The 13,485-nt window shown below is 43.7% G+C and overlaps 1 protein-coding gene across 1 annotated transcript in view; it reads left to right on the top strand.

The window, feature by feature from the left end:
* CNPY1 (canopy FGF signaling regulator 1) overlaps positions 1-13,485 on the top strand; it is a 59,489-nt gene that overhangs the window by 4,545 nt on the left and 41,459 nt on the right. Inside the window, exon 2 of the mRNA XM_020779734.3 lies at positions 1,169-1,280. Within this exon, the coding sequence (XP_020635393.1) occupies positions 1,184-1,280 (97 nt within the window). The 5' untranslated portion in view covers positions 1,169-1,183. The remainder of the gene's footprint in view (positions 1-1,168; positions 1,281-13,485) is intronic.

The raw sequence follows: 13,485 nt of genomic DNA, 5'->3' as shown, positions 1-13,485 counted from the left end.
TGAATGTGACCCAGCTTGGGAAACAAAACAAAAAAATGAGGTGGGTGGTGGAGCTGTTCAAAGTTACCTTGATGTGTGTAAGTTCAAGTGGCATGTCGCAAAAATGAAAATAGTTGCAAGGGACATTTAAAAAAAAAAACCCTCCCTGCTAGTACCTTGTAACCTAACAGTGCAAGACAGCTCACTATACCCAATCCTCTTCCACCCTGGTGTCCTTCAAATGGGCTGGACTACAATGCCCGTGATCCTCAGGTGGGAAGTACCTGTCTGAGCAGGAGATCAGCAGGGCAGAGAAGCCTGAGCTGTTGCCCTGAACCGGAAGATCAGTTGAAGAGGTGCTGGAAGCTAGCACGCTGGACATGGTGGGTGGCTGATTGAGCCAGAAGAGGCAGGGGAGAAGAGCAGCTGCCTTTACAAATGGGGACGAACTAGGACAAACTGATCCATGCCCATCTCTACACTACAGTCTTTCAGGCAGTATTGCCACATCATCCATAACGAACTTTCTAAGGTCTTCATGGTTTGGATTCATAAAGGAGAAGGGACTCCAGGCTGAAGGCAAATCAGCCTGTCAGCTCCTGCAGTGTGCAGACTCTGGAGAAGCTGCTTCTTTTACTGCAGCTTCCAGAATCCCCTGACCAACACAGACCAGTGCCCATGAAGGCTATGGAAATATGGGAGTTGTACCCCTCCTCCCCCCAAATAATGTTCCCAGGCTCTGGTGATGCCAGAGGCTCTTGAAGAAGGCAGGAGAACATAGATAGAGCTGCTCCATGCAGCTTCCTGCCCCCTCCTCCCAGTTTGCACCAGCTTTGGAAACATCAGCCCAATTCTAGGCCTGAGCAGCTGCAACGGCGTGCTTAGAGAATTTCACTGTTGCTCTTTTCAGTGACAGCAGAGTCACAGGTGCAGTTGAGGGACATTTAAATGCCAAATAAGGGTGTGTTTGTCACTGGAACCGAAGCATGCCGGTGCCACTGGTACAGAAACAATCATGCCAAGAGGAGAAAATAAATAGCTACAACAAGACTGTGCTATAATTTACCCAAACACAACATGTTACATGCACATCGTATAAAACATGGCAGTTTGGGCATCGGGACCAGGGCTGTTTAAAAAATCCTGCCAGAAAATGCAGTTGTTTACCAACACTCTGTTGTTTTTCCAGATTGATGCACGGGGAATGGCTGTGTTTCACTTGTCGTTGTTGTTTCTCCTGTTGCTTGCTCTCTTCAGCAACACCGGAAAAGGACAGCGAGACCCTGAGGTGTTCTGTGGAGGTTAGTGGCTTAGTTGCGCATTTCCTCATGTGTGTCTCGCTTGCTCGGTGCAGCAGAAATGTCATTTTTTAAAACAAATTTTACACATGCGCGTGCACACAATGTGGGCATGTTTAGCCTTGAGGAAAGACAACGGAGGGGAGATATGATATCACTTTTCAAATACTTGAAATGTAGTCATACAGCAGAGGACGTGCAGGATCAGTTCTCGATCATCCCAGAATGCAGGACACGTAATAATGGGCTCAGGCGCCTGGGAGCCAGATTTAGGCTGAATATCAGGGAAAACTTCTTAACTGTTAGAGCAGTATGACAGCGGAACTAATTACCTCAGGAGATGGCGAGCACTCCAACGGAGGAGGCGTTCAAGAGAAAATTGGACCACCCTCTGTCAGATCTGCTTTGATTGAGATTCCTGCATTGAGCGGGGGTGGGGGGGGGAGGTTGGACCCAATGGCCCTATCATTCTATGATTCGGCAGAAGAGGGCATTTAAGAGAGAGCTTGTGTTGTGCGGAAATTAGAGTGTTAAGATAGCCCTGAGCAACCCTGAGTTCTAATCCCAACTCAGCATGAAGCTTGCATTGGAGGGACCTTGGGCCATTCACCCTTAATATAGTCCATCCTAGCTCATAGGATTAAAAGCAGGAGATTTAAAACACGGATCCCCAGCATTACAAGTTCTTGAGCTCTTTGGAGAAAAGAGATTGCACTGCTAGTAATAATGCAAGCGTTTTTCTTCTGAAAATTGATTAGATTAAATGAGGTTTTTTAATATCAGTTGTGCACGTGCGGGGGGGGTGAGCTCTGGATAACATGCTACATTGGCAATATTAAAATAGCCATAAAATGACTTCTCGCTTGGTATATATCCTTCTCTTTGACTGAATACTGTACCAAGATGCAGGAAGTCAGTCTATGGAGGAGCATCCATGTCACCCTTTCTTCTTCTCTGGTAATTCCACTGGGCTGTTTTTAAAAAAGAAGAAGAAGAAGTTTTGTCATCTATTGACAGTTTCACACACAAGGGGGAAAACTCTCCATCTGTGGTCTCCAAGCAGAGAGACAAGTGGTTGTGGCTTCTAACAGATGGCACAATGAGCAGTGAGAAAGATACCTCCCACCCACCCCTGACAGATAACCTGATACAAAACAGTTTGAACAACAGATTGACACAAATCCTCCTCCTCCTCCACCCCTTATGAATGCCAGTGGCTGCAGACCCAGCCAGCCCTCCAGTCCTCCACCACCACCACCACCCCGGGGCCTAATCCCTGGGCAAAAAGTCTTGCTTGGGTGACGGAAGCACAGCCGTCTGGAGAGACAGGTGGCCATGTGTTTTCTGGAAAACACCAGAAGGAAACAGGGTGGCAAATGATGTGACTTAGACATCCAGAGAAAGAAAATATCCAACATGAGATGTCTTGTCTGTCCGTCTGTCTGTCTGTCTACCTGTCTCGGAATATGTATGTCTCAAGGATTGACTACTGCAACGCTCTCTATGTGGGGCTGCCATTGAAGGCGGTTTGGAAGGTACAGCAGGTGCAAAACGCGGCAGCCAGATAGATAGATAGATAGATAGATAGATAGATAGATAGATAGATAGATAGATAGATAGATAGATAGATAGATAGATAGATAGATAGATAGATAGATAGATAGATAGATAGATAGATAGATAGATAGATAGATAGATAGATAGATCTAAATTTGACCATATTTCACCTGTCATGGCCTGCCTCCACTGGCTGCCAGTATACCTCCAGGCCAAATTCAAGGTACCAATGTTAACCTATAAAGCCCTTTACGGTTTAGGATCTCGCAACCTATCAGAAGGCATCTCTCTTAGGTCATCCTCCCGTTCCACCCGCATCTCCCAATCCTCGGTGCTGTGGGTGGCCACTCCAAAGGTAATGGTAAAGGTAAAGGTTCCCCCTGACAATTTTTGTCCAGTCATGTTCGACTCTAGGGGACGGTGCTCATCCCCGTTTCCAAGCCATAGAGCAAGCATTTTTGTCCAAAGACAATCTTCCGTGGTCACATGGCCAGTGCGACTTAGACACGGAACGCCGTTACCTTCCCACCGAGGTGGTCCCTATTTATCTACTTGCATTTGCATGCTTTCGAACCGCTAGGTTGGCAGGAGCTGGGACAAGTGACAGGCACTCACTCCGTCGCATGGATTCGATCTTACGACTGCTTGGTCTTCTGACCCTGCAGCACAGACTTCTGCGGTTTAGCCCACAGTGCCACCACGTCCCTTGGCCACTCCAAAAGAGGCCCGGAAATCATCAACTAGAGGCTGGGGCTTCTCAACAATGGCTGCCCAACTCTGGAACTCCCTCCCTGCGGAGGTGCACTTGGTCCCTAACCCTCCAGAGCTCCCAAAAGTGAGTTAAAACCTAGCTTTTTACTCCGGCCTTTATAAGCCTCACCCCTCTGTAATATTAATTTTGTGGCAAGTTTATACTGGCCCATGCCTTGCCAAAGGGGACTATGTTTTCATATGTTCATTTTTTTTAAAAAGGCTGTATATTTTTTGTTATTTTTCTGGAAGCTACCCAGAGTTGTGGCTTATAAGTTAAAGCAAATAAAAATAATAATAAAATAAGTATGTATGTATGTATAATAGATGCTATTATTCTAGGGCTGAAATCCAGTCATAAGGTGATGATGTCATTAGCCTGGAATGTTATTCTTTAATGTAATTAATTTTAATTTTCAAATTCCCCTTCCCACTGTTCCAAGATCCAGGGATCCCTAGGGATCCTTTTTCACCTGGGGAAACCTTTGGGAGCCTCAGGATTGGGGGTCAGGGAGCCATTAATATCCGAAAATTGTGGCCATATTGTATATATGTATATAAGTGTGTATAAACGCACTATATTGAAACACCTAAAATGATAATATTCCTATATCTCCCCTGCAACGTATGATCAATGTCAAAACAAAAAGAAAATGTTTTCTGCTGTTGTAAAATATAGATTATATTTGTGTTTCTTTTTCCTTTAGTGAATTTCTTGATTCAAATTTATATCTGGCGTAAAGTCCCGTGTGTGTGTGTGTGTATGTGTGTGTGTGTGTGTGTGTGTGTGTGTGTGTGTGTGTGTGTGTGTGTGTTTGCAGGAAGGGTTCGGGCTGCCTGGTAAGGTCAGGTGCTGTTTTCTGCTTTTTAAAAACTATTCTGGGTTTTTTTGCAGCATGGTTTTGGGTTGGGGGGTTATGTTTCTGTGCTGTGATGGGTCTTGGGGGGGTTGTTTGCTTTTTGGTCCCCCCCATTTCCGATGGGTCTTGGGGGGTTTGGTTGCTTTGAGTGTTTTTCCCCCATTACCAATGGATCTTGGGGGATTTGGTTATTTTTTTGTTCTCCCCCATTTCCGATGGGTCTTGGGGGGGTTTGGTTGCTTTTTGGGTCCCCCCCATTTCTGATAGTCCTGCATGCTTCTCTGGCTTTTTCCTTTGTTCTCTTTGCATTTCCGACCTGGTCCCTTTGTTTTTGCGCATTTCCAATCTGCTCCATTTGTTTTCTGTGCATTTCCGATGGGTCTTGCACGCTTGATTGCTTTTTTTTTCCTTTCTCCCTTTGACCGGAAGGGATTAATTGTGTTTCCAATGAGTCTTGCAGTGATTTTTTTTTTTGTGATTTTTTTTTCTTAGGCCGGAATGGATTAATTGCATTTCACTGCCTTCCTATGGGAAATGGTGCTTCTACTTACAGTATGACCATTTCGAGTTATGTCCATCTTCTGGAATGGATTATGGTCGTAAGTTGAGGCACCGCTGTAATTGTTTACAGTTCTGCTGTCAATTTTTCTTTGTTGCTTTCGGTATATGTTTGTTCTATTTGTGTACTTATTTTTAAATTTTTCTGAGTGGCCTTTTATCCCTTTGCTAGAAGAAATATAAAATTAAAATGAAATAAATAAATGCATGAATCAATGAATGTTGTCTTAAAAGATCCTTAGAGCAAGCTACATATGTGGACAAAATTCTGAGAAGTCCTTGATACGTCCCAATGTTATCAACCCTTTCCCCCTGAGCTGTTGAGAAAGCAGCAGTTCATACAATCTGTAAACTACAGCAGCAGACTATTTACTGTTATTCAGGGTTCTCCTTATGTCACACATAGACTAGACAATGTATGTTCTTATTTCTGACAGGGCTGGTTATTTGTTGAACAATTTCAGCCTACTGAAGATGCAAGAAATTCGTACATTCTATTGCTTACCGTGTTTCCCCGAAAATAAGACAGGGTCTTATATTAATTTTGGCTCCAAAAAACAAAACAAAAAACAAACAAACAAAAAACAAAAACAAAAACAAAAAACGCATTAGGGCTTATTTTCAGGGGATGATTTTTTTTCATGTTCAACAATCTACATTTATTCAAATACAGTCACATCATCTTCTGGTTGCTGCACAAGGGTGGAGGGTGGGAAAATAAAAACTATGGCTTATTTTTGGGGTAGGACATATTACAAGCATCCTGAAAAATCATACTAGGGCTTATTTTCAGGTTAGGTCTTATTTTTGGAGAAACAGGATAGTTATGATTCATTTGTTGCAGATTCAGTTTTTGCTGTATCAGTGGCATGTGGCTTATTTTTATTTTTCCGTTTCAATTAGACTTGTGAACGCACAGTGTTTTTTCCCTGTGAATGTAATAATGGTGTAATTAGCCCAGATTGTATTGATTGGTAGGTCTATATTACAATGGAGACTTGGGGATGGTTCTTCTTTAATCCATCTAACATTTTTTAATTGAAATGATAACCACGATATTTTATCTATTTCTTTGGTTAATAAGCTAATAAACAGAACATTTCATTAGCTACCGAAATAGTATTTCAAACATTTCTTATACACATTTATATTTCTTGGTCAATGCCATGGAAAAATAATCTCCTTAGGAATTTAAATTTTATAAGTTTTAGTGTTCTCCCAGTTTAGGCTGGTATCCTCATCTGCAATATAATGTGGTTAATCGTATGCTAGAAATAAACCACTTCAATCTGTCAGCATTTCATATGACTTGGGCTTGGTAGTTATTAAAAGCTTTACATACTTTGGACTAGGCAGATTTTCGAGTGTGTGTTAAATAAAAGGATTCCGTTTTGCGTAATCTTATTGTTGACAGCTCTACTTTGCATGTCAGATATTTGTATAATGAACTTGGGGATCCAACTGATTTCATGACAGCTTCTGATTCTAAGAATTGATCTAATGTTTTCACCCAACTAAAACTGTTTCAACAAGAGGATCATTCTGTGCTGAATAATGGCAAAGTGCTCAGTGCCATTCATAGAAAACACGAGAATAATGCCCTGCTCTTAATGATCCTACAGCATTAATGATCCTTTACAGAGAAGTCTGATTAGCCCAATTTCTTGGAGACACTTCATCCACTCCAGGTTTTAGTTTGAATTTTATAGGAACTGTCCATGGTGCTCAACACTATCTCCCAAAACAGGTTCATCTCTCTCTCTCTCTCTCTCTCTCTCTCTCTCTCTCTCTCTCTCTCTTTCTCTCTCTCTCTCTCTCTCTCTCTCTCTCTCTCTCTCTCTCTCTCTGTGTGTGTGTGTGTGTGTGTGTGTGTGTGTGTGTGTGTGTGTGTGTGTGTGTGTGTGTGTGTGTGTGTGGCAGCTTTAAACCCCCTTCCCCTTTGGCTGAAGTGCAAGGAGGTAACACAGCCTTGTGAGTGTTGGAGTTCTGGGAGGCATAGCCTAATCAAAGCCAGTTTGGGTGTACTTGTAATTGAAGTTTGCAGCGAGAGCCTGCCTGCCTGCCTGCCTGAGTTTCACACATGCTCAGGAAATGAAAGGTGGTGTGGCAGAGTGGCTAGAGCAATGGCAGAGGGCCATCACGCAGAACCTTCAATCACTTTTGTAAAGTTCACAATAAATCCTGGAGCGGATTCACTATCACCATGAATCAGTCCTCAGCCTCCACTGTTCTGCCACATATGTTTGGTCTTAGAAACACATCAGACATTTTAGCGGCTGTTTTTGCATTCATGGGGATGGCAATGGAGAACCATGTTTGTTTTGTTTCAACAAACAACACCGTTGGTTTAGCCTGTATTTCCAGGCTTCAGAAGCAGTGATAACTTGTCAAGATGCAAAAGCCATGGCTTCTGCTCCTGCTTCCGATCTGGGCTGTTGGATTATTCAATTACTGGCTCCCTGGCCTCCTTTCAACCTTTCTAAATCATTTCCAGCTTCCACGCAAGCCCTTGGCAGTAGCTGAAAGATGGTTTCAACTGCAAATTTCACAGCCTCATTAGCCCTCCTAAGCTGCCTGCTCCGACCTTAATTAATCTGAAAGGAGGGTTGGAATGAGTGTATTCAGACACTATGGACCTGATCCTGGGCTTGGCTGCAAAGCTGAGGCAGCACAGCATAGGACACCTGATGAGTCCCATGTGCTAATGAAGGAAGGGAATGCTCTTGTTCCCCCTTTAGTCTGTTGACGAAGTATACCCCTCTCTGGAATCTATGGGTCTTTCTTCTCTGACATGGGTATTGTAGATGGAAGGACCTTTGTAGAGATGTGATTTCTTAAAAAAACCAATAACAAAAACGCCAACAATAGGGACAGGAACAATAGTAAAATGGCCCAGGAACAACGTCCCAGGTATCTTTTATTGGCCAAGACAGAAGATCCAGAGCACAAAGAAAACCGTTTCAGGTCTACAGTCTTCAAGGCCCTAAAATAAGATGCAGATCCAGATACCAAATATCACTACATGGATTTACTCTTCCTCTGCCCCTCCTGCACAGATGTATTGAAATTCTGCTACCTAAACCAAGATGATGAGGAACATATATGCAGGAAAATAGTAGTGGCTGCCTTCTCCAGCTCTCTCTCTCTTTCTCGGATGGAGTCGCAGCCATTTCTGAAGATTTCCCCTTTAGAAATGGGCACGAACCAGTTTGTCACAGTTCGTAAAAATGGCAGCACAGGTGCTGTTGCCCCCCCTTCCCTGCTTCCTCCGGCTCAACCAGCTGCTCACCAGGTCCAGCATGCTAGCTTCCAGCACCTCTTCAACTGATCTTCCAGTTCCAGCAACAGCTCAAGTTTCTCTGCTCCGCCCTCTTGGCTGATCTCCCAATCAGAGAAAAGGGCCAGGCAGAGAAGTCTGGGCTCTTGCTGCTGACTGGCAGATAAGCCGTGGAGGTGGAAAAAGCAAGCAAGCTGGGCCTGGTGAGTGGCTGATCGGTGGAGGAGGCAAGGGAGGGAAGCAGCAGCACCTGTGCTGCCACTTTTATGAACTGGGACAAATTGGGATGAACCAGTTCGTGATTTTCGATTTACGAACTGAAATCCATAGAAAATAATGTCCTGGTTCATGGTTTTTTTCTTTCTTTTTTTCCGCTGTAGGAAAGGGTTTCCCCAGGACACATTGCGCTGGGAGGTTTCTAGCGCCGCCCCAGTTCCTAACGCAACCCGCATATCGGTTTACGAAATTTCCCCATTACTTAACATCCCAGAGGACACATTAATTTCGTAAACCGAGGTGCGCCTGTCTATAGATTACTTCACAACATGATTACAACAATAAGAAAAGTTTGAACTCTCATTATTAATCAAAAACCATCTAGCAGGCTGGCAAAACTAGAACTCCCACAATCTTTTCTGGAAAGCCAAAGTCTTCACATGAAACTGTTTGCAAAGCAGTTCACACTGAAATCCCACTCTTGACCTTTCAGTGTCCCCCATGTCTGTGCCATTTGGGTCTTTAAAAAAAAAGTTTATAGTTTATTTAAAAATGAACAAAGTAGGAAACTAAAGATATAATGTCAGGGAGAATTGGAGAATAATTACATTGAGCAAAACTATCACTTCCTGTTGAAGAGGTAGCCAATCCTATGCTTTGAAAGTGCTTAAAATGTGTCTTTCCAAATAATAATAATAATAATAATAAACACAGTTATTTATTTAATAAACTGAAGCCAAACTTCTGTGCAATTATCTTTTCGACTTGCATCTCTTAAATAGATGCAATGTGTTTGTTAGTTTGTCCATCGGTAAGAGCTAACTGCTAGATCCGTTTAACCCAACAGGTGGCATCAAGGTCGTTTAAGGATTTCCATGCATAAACCATTTCTGATCTTGTCACCGCGAGCAAGAGGGCTCTCCAATCTTTGTATAGTAGTTGGGAAATGTCTTTCCTGAAATGCTTTATAACCTGCAGTGAGAATAGAGTGTTAAAGCAGATGAAAGGCAAATTCACAGAGCCGGCCAATCCAGCTTGTGGATGCACTTTAAACCATTAAATCTGAGCGCGAGAACACGGCTGCAGTTTCACAAGAATGACACAGGCAGTAGCAGCTCTGAATCACAGCAAAATGTATTAGCTGACTAAATAGCCTACGCTGGAACAGCCAGCCAATGCCTGATCAGCCAAGAGCTTCCCTCCAGGCAATAAACAGATGAGCTCTGTTGGAACAGACTTGCTCATCTTTTGACACTTTATTGGGAAATCAATTTCTTGAGGGGTGGGGAGAAGGGAGAACCAATGTTTGCACTGGAACAGATGGTATTCCCTTTCTGAAAGGTGCCAAGTCTTCTAACTAGACAGGAAACAAAAACCATCCCCTTCCTCCCAGGAAATAAATCCTTCTCTCATTTTGCCTCTTATTTCATCACATTAAAATGAAATTGTTCCGTTTCATATATTCTCACTGGCCACAGTGATGGCAGGGTAATATGCTAACTTTTCCAGGAGGCGGCATCTCTATCGTGACGCTGGATCCTGGTACCCTCAGGTCCTATTAGTTCTATCCCGGCTGGAGTACTGTAATGCGCTCTATGTGGGGCTGCCCCTGGAAAGCGGTCAGAAGCTTCAGCAGCTCCCAAACATGGCAGCAGGTCAGCAAACTGGGGCTGATAACCACAGAGGTCACATTAACCCCCTTGTTATAGCAGCTCCACTGACTGGTGATCCATTTTTGAGCACAATTCAGAGTGTTAGTTCTAACCTATAAAGTCCTAGGTGGCTTGGGCTCAAGCTATCTCAACGACCATGACTCCCATTATAAGGCTTTGTTGTTATTTAGTTGTTCAGTCGTGTCCAACTCTTCGTGACCCCATGGACCAGAGCACGCCAGGCCCTCTTGTCTTCCACTGCCTCCCAGAGTTGGGTCAAATTCATGTTGGTCGCTTCGACGACACTGTCCAACCATCTCATCCTCTGTCGTCCCCTTCTCCTCTTGCCTTCACACTTTCCCAACATCAGGGTCTTTTCCAGGAAGTCTTCTCTTCTCACGAGATGGCCAAAGTATTGGAGTCTCAGCTTCAGGATCTGTCCTTCCAGTGAGCACTCAGGGTTGATTTCCTTTAGAATGGATAGGTTTTTTCTCCTTGCAGTCCAAGGGACTCTCAAGAGTCTCCTCCAACACCACAATTCAAAAGCATCCATTCTTCGGCGGTCAGCCTTCTTTATGGTCCAGCTCTCACTTCCATACATTGCTACTGGAAAAACCATAGCTTTGACTATGTGGACCTTTGTCAGCAAGGTGATGTCTCTGTTTTTTAAGATGCTCTCTAGGTTTGTCATTATGAGACTACTGTACTTGGGTATTAAGATCATCAGGCCTTATTCTTGGTTTCAACATCTTCACAGGTGCATTGGGTGGGGAAAGGGTCTTCTCTGTGACTTCTCCCAGACCCTGGAACTCCCTCCCACAGGAGACCAACCTGGCCCCATCTTTGCTGTCCCTCTACAAGCAGGCAAAGACCTTTCTTTTCAGGCAAGCTTTCCCTCACTGACTGGCTGCCTGAATGCGGTTTTTTAATGGACTGTTGTGCCTTATTGCTTTGAATGACGTTGCTTTTGCTTAGAGTGATATTTGTTTGATCATTGTTAGTATTTTTATACGCATTGTTTTTAGCTTTAAATATTTTTAATGATGCAAGCTGTCTTGCTGCCTTTTTAAGGAGAATGGCTGGGTAAAATATTTTAAATAAATAAATATTTGCACCCACTGCTTCACATGCTTTCATTACAGCTCAGTTGGATATGAGTTCAAATGACACAACTCCATCTTACAATGGCATTCTTGGATTTATAGTTTAATGAGAACCTAAAATCATTGGCTACAGGGTTCTAGGCCAGTCCCCTGAATTATAGCACAGAATCCTATGTTCCTTGCCAACACATTGGCCAAAATCCTATAGCATTTCATAGTAAAATACACTAGAGTAGACCCATAGAATCAACAGGGTTTTAGAGAGTCAATTCCACAGATTCAAATGGGCCTTCTCTTACTGTGCTAAAGTAAGGCATGGGTAAAGTAGGCCCATTTGAAACAGTGGAACTTACAGAAGAGTTGACTCACTAAATCCCTGTTGATTCAATGGGCCTACTCTAGTGTGACTTACAATGAGAAGCTACCACATTTTGACTATGATTTCCAAGCTCTGTTTTACAGTCTCTTCTCAGAAGATGGAAAGGAAAACTGACCAGGAGGATTCTATTAGTAATTAACCATGCAAGTTTATAATTGCCAACTGACCATTAAAAAACCCAGGACTCCTGACCTTGGCCTGCTGCTCTGCAGCTTTAATAGCAACTAGGAAAGAACTCCATGGGGTCAGGAAGAGTCAGACACGACTAAACAACAACAACAAAGACACTAGAGAACTCAACCCTTTAACAGATCGCTGCCTTGTCGTGGCGAAGGGGCTTGAGTAATTCAGAGAACCTATGGGCTATGCCGTGCAGGGACACCCAATGACTCAACGTGATCCACGTGGAGCAGCAACTGGCAAGACACTCCAGTATCTTTGCTGGAAAAAAAACCCTCTATGAACGGAAAGAAAAGGATAAAAGATATGACGCTGGAAGATGTGCCCCTCAGCTTGGAAGGTGTCCATTATGCTACTGAGGAAGAGTGGAGGACAAGTACAAGTAGCTCCAGAGCTAATGAAGTGGTTGGGCCAAAGCCGAAAGGACGCCCAGCTACGGATGTGTCTGGAAGTGGAAGGAAAGTCCTTGAAAGGAGTGCCTGACCACCTTATCTATCTCCTGAGAAATCTATAGGTGGGACAGGAAGCAACAGTTAGAACTGGATATGGAACAACTGAGTGGTTCAAAAATGGGAAAGGAGTTCGACAAAGCTCCTTTGCTTATTGTCTCCCTGCTTATTTAACTTTTATGCAGAATACATCATGTGGAAGGCTGGACTGGAGGAATCCCAAACCAGAATTAAGATTGCCAGAAGAAATATCAACAACCACAGATATGCAGATGATACCACTCTGGTGGCAGAAAATGAGGAGGATTTAAAGAACCTGTTAATGAGGGTGAAAGAGGAGAGTGCAAAAAATGGTCTGAAGCTCAACATCAAAAAACCTAAGATCATGGCCACTGGTCCCATCACCTCCTGGCAAATAGAAGGAGAAGATATGGAGGCAGTGACAGATTTTACTTTCTTGGGCTCTCTGATCACTGCAGATGGTGACAGCAGCCACGAAATTAAAAGACTCCTTCTTGGGAGGAAAGCTATGAGAAACGTAGACAGCATCTTAAAAAGCAGAGACATCACCTTGCCAACAAAGGTCTGCATAGTCAAAACTATGTTTTTTCCAATAGCGATATATGGAATTGAGAGCTGGACCATAAAGAAGGCTGACCGCCGAAGAATTGATGCTCTTGAATTGTGGTGCTGGAAGAGGCTCTTGAGAATCCCCTGGAGTGCAAGGAGAACAAACCTATCCATTTTGAAGGAAATCAAGCCTGAGTGCTCACTGGAAGGAAAGATCCTGAAGCTGAAGCTCCAATACTTTGGCCATCTCATGTGACGAGAAGACTCCCTGGAAAAGACGCTGATGCTGGGAAAGTGTGAAGGCAAGAGGAGAAGGGGACGACAGAGGACGAGATGGTTGGACAGTGTCATCGAAGCTACCAACATGAATTTGACCAAACTCCGGGAGGCAGTGGAAGACGGGAGGGCCTGGCGTGCTCTGGTCCATGGGAAACAACAACAACAAAGAGAACTCAAGTGGAGGAGTTTGTGACTGTGAGAGGTGAGCATGATCAGTCAATATCTGCAGATGAAAACAGGTGTTAATGAGCTGGCAGGAACTTTCAAGAAAAGGAAGAGGAAGCTGGTCACCTTGTTTTGTCTGGATCAGGGAATGTGATCTTGACTCACTCCATCTTTCGGCTGCAAAAAAAAGTTCCCTGAGTGTTGGTGCAAATG

The sequence above is a fragment of the Pogona vitticeps genome, chromosome 6 (genome assembly GCF_051106095.1).
Source record: "Pogona vitticeps strain Pit_001003342236 chromosome 6, PviZW2.1, whole genome shotgun sequence".
Classification (NCBI taxonomy): Eukaryota; Metazoa; Chordata; class Lepidosauria; order Squamata; family Agamidae; genus Pogona; species Pogona vitticeps.
This window is presented reverse-complemented; position numbering and strand designations above follow the sequence as displayed.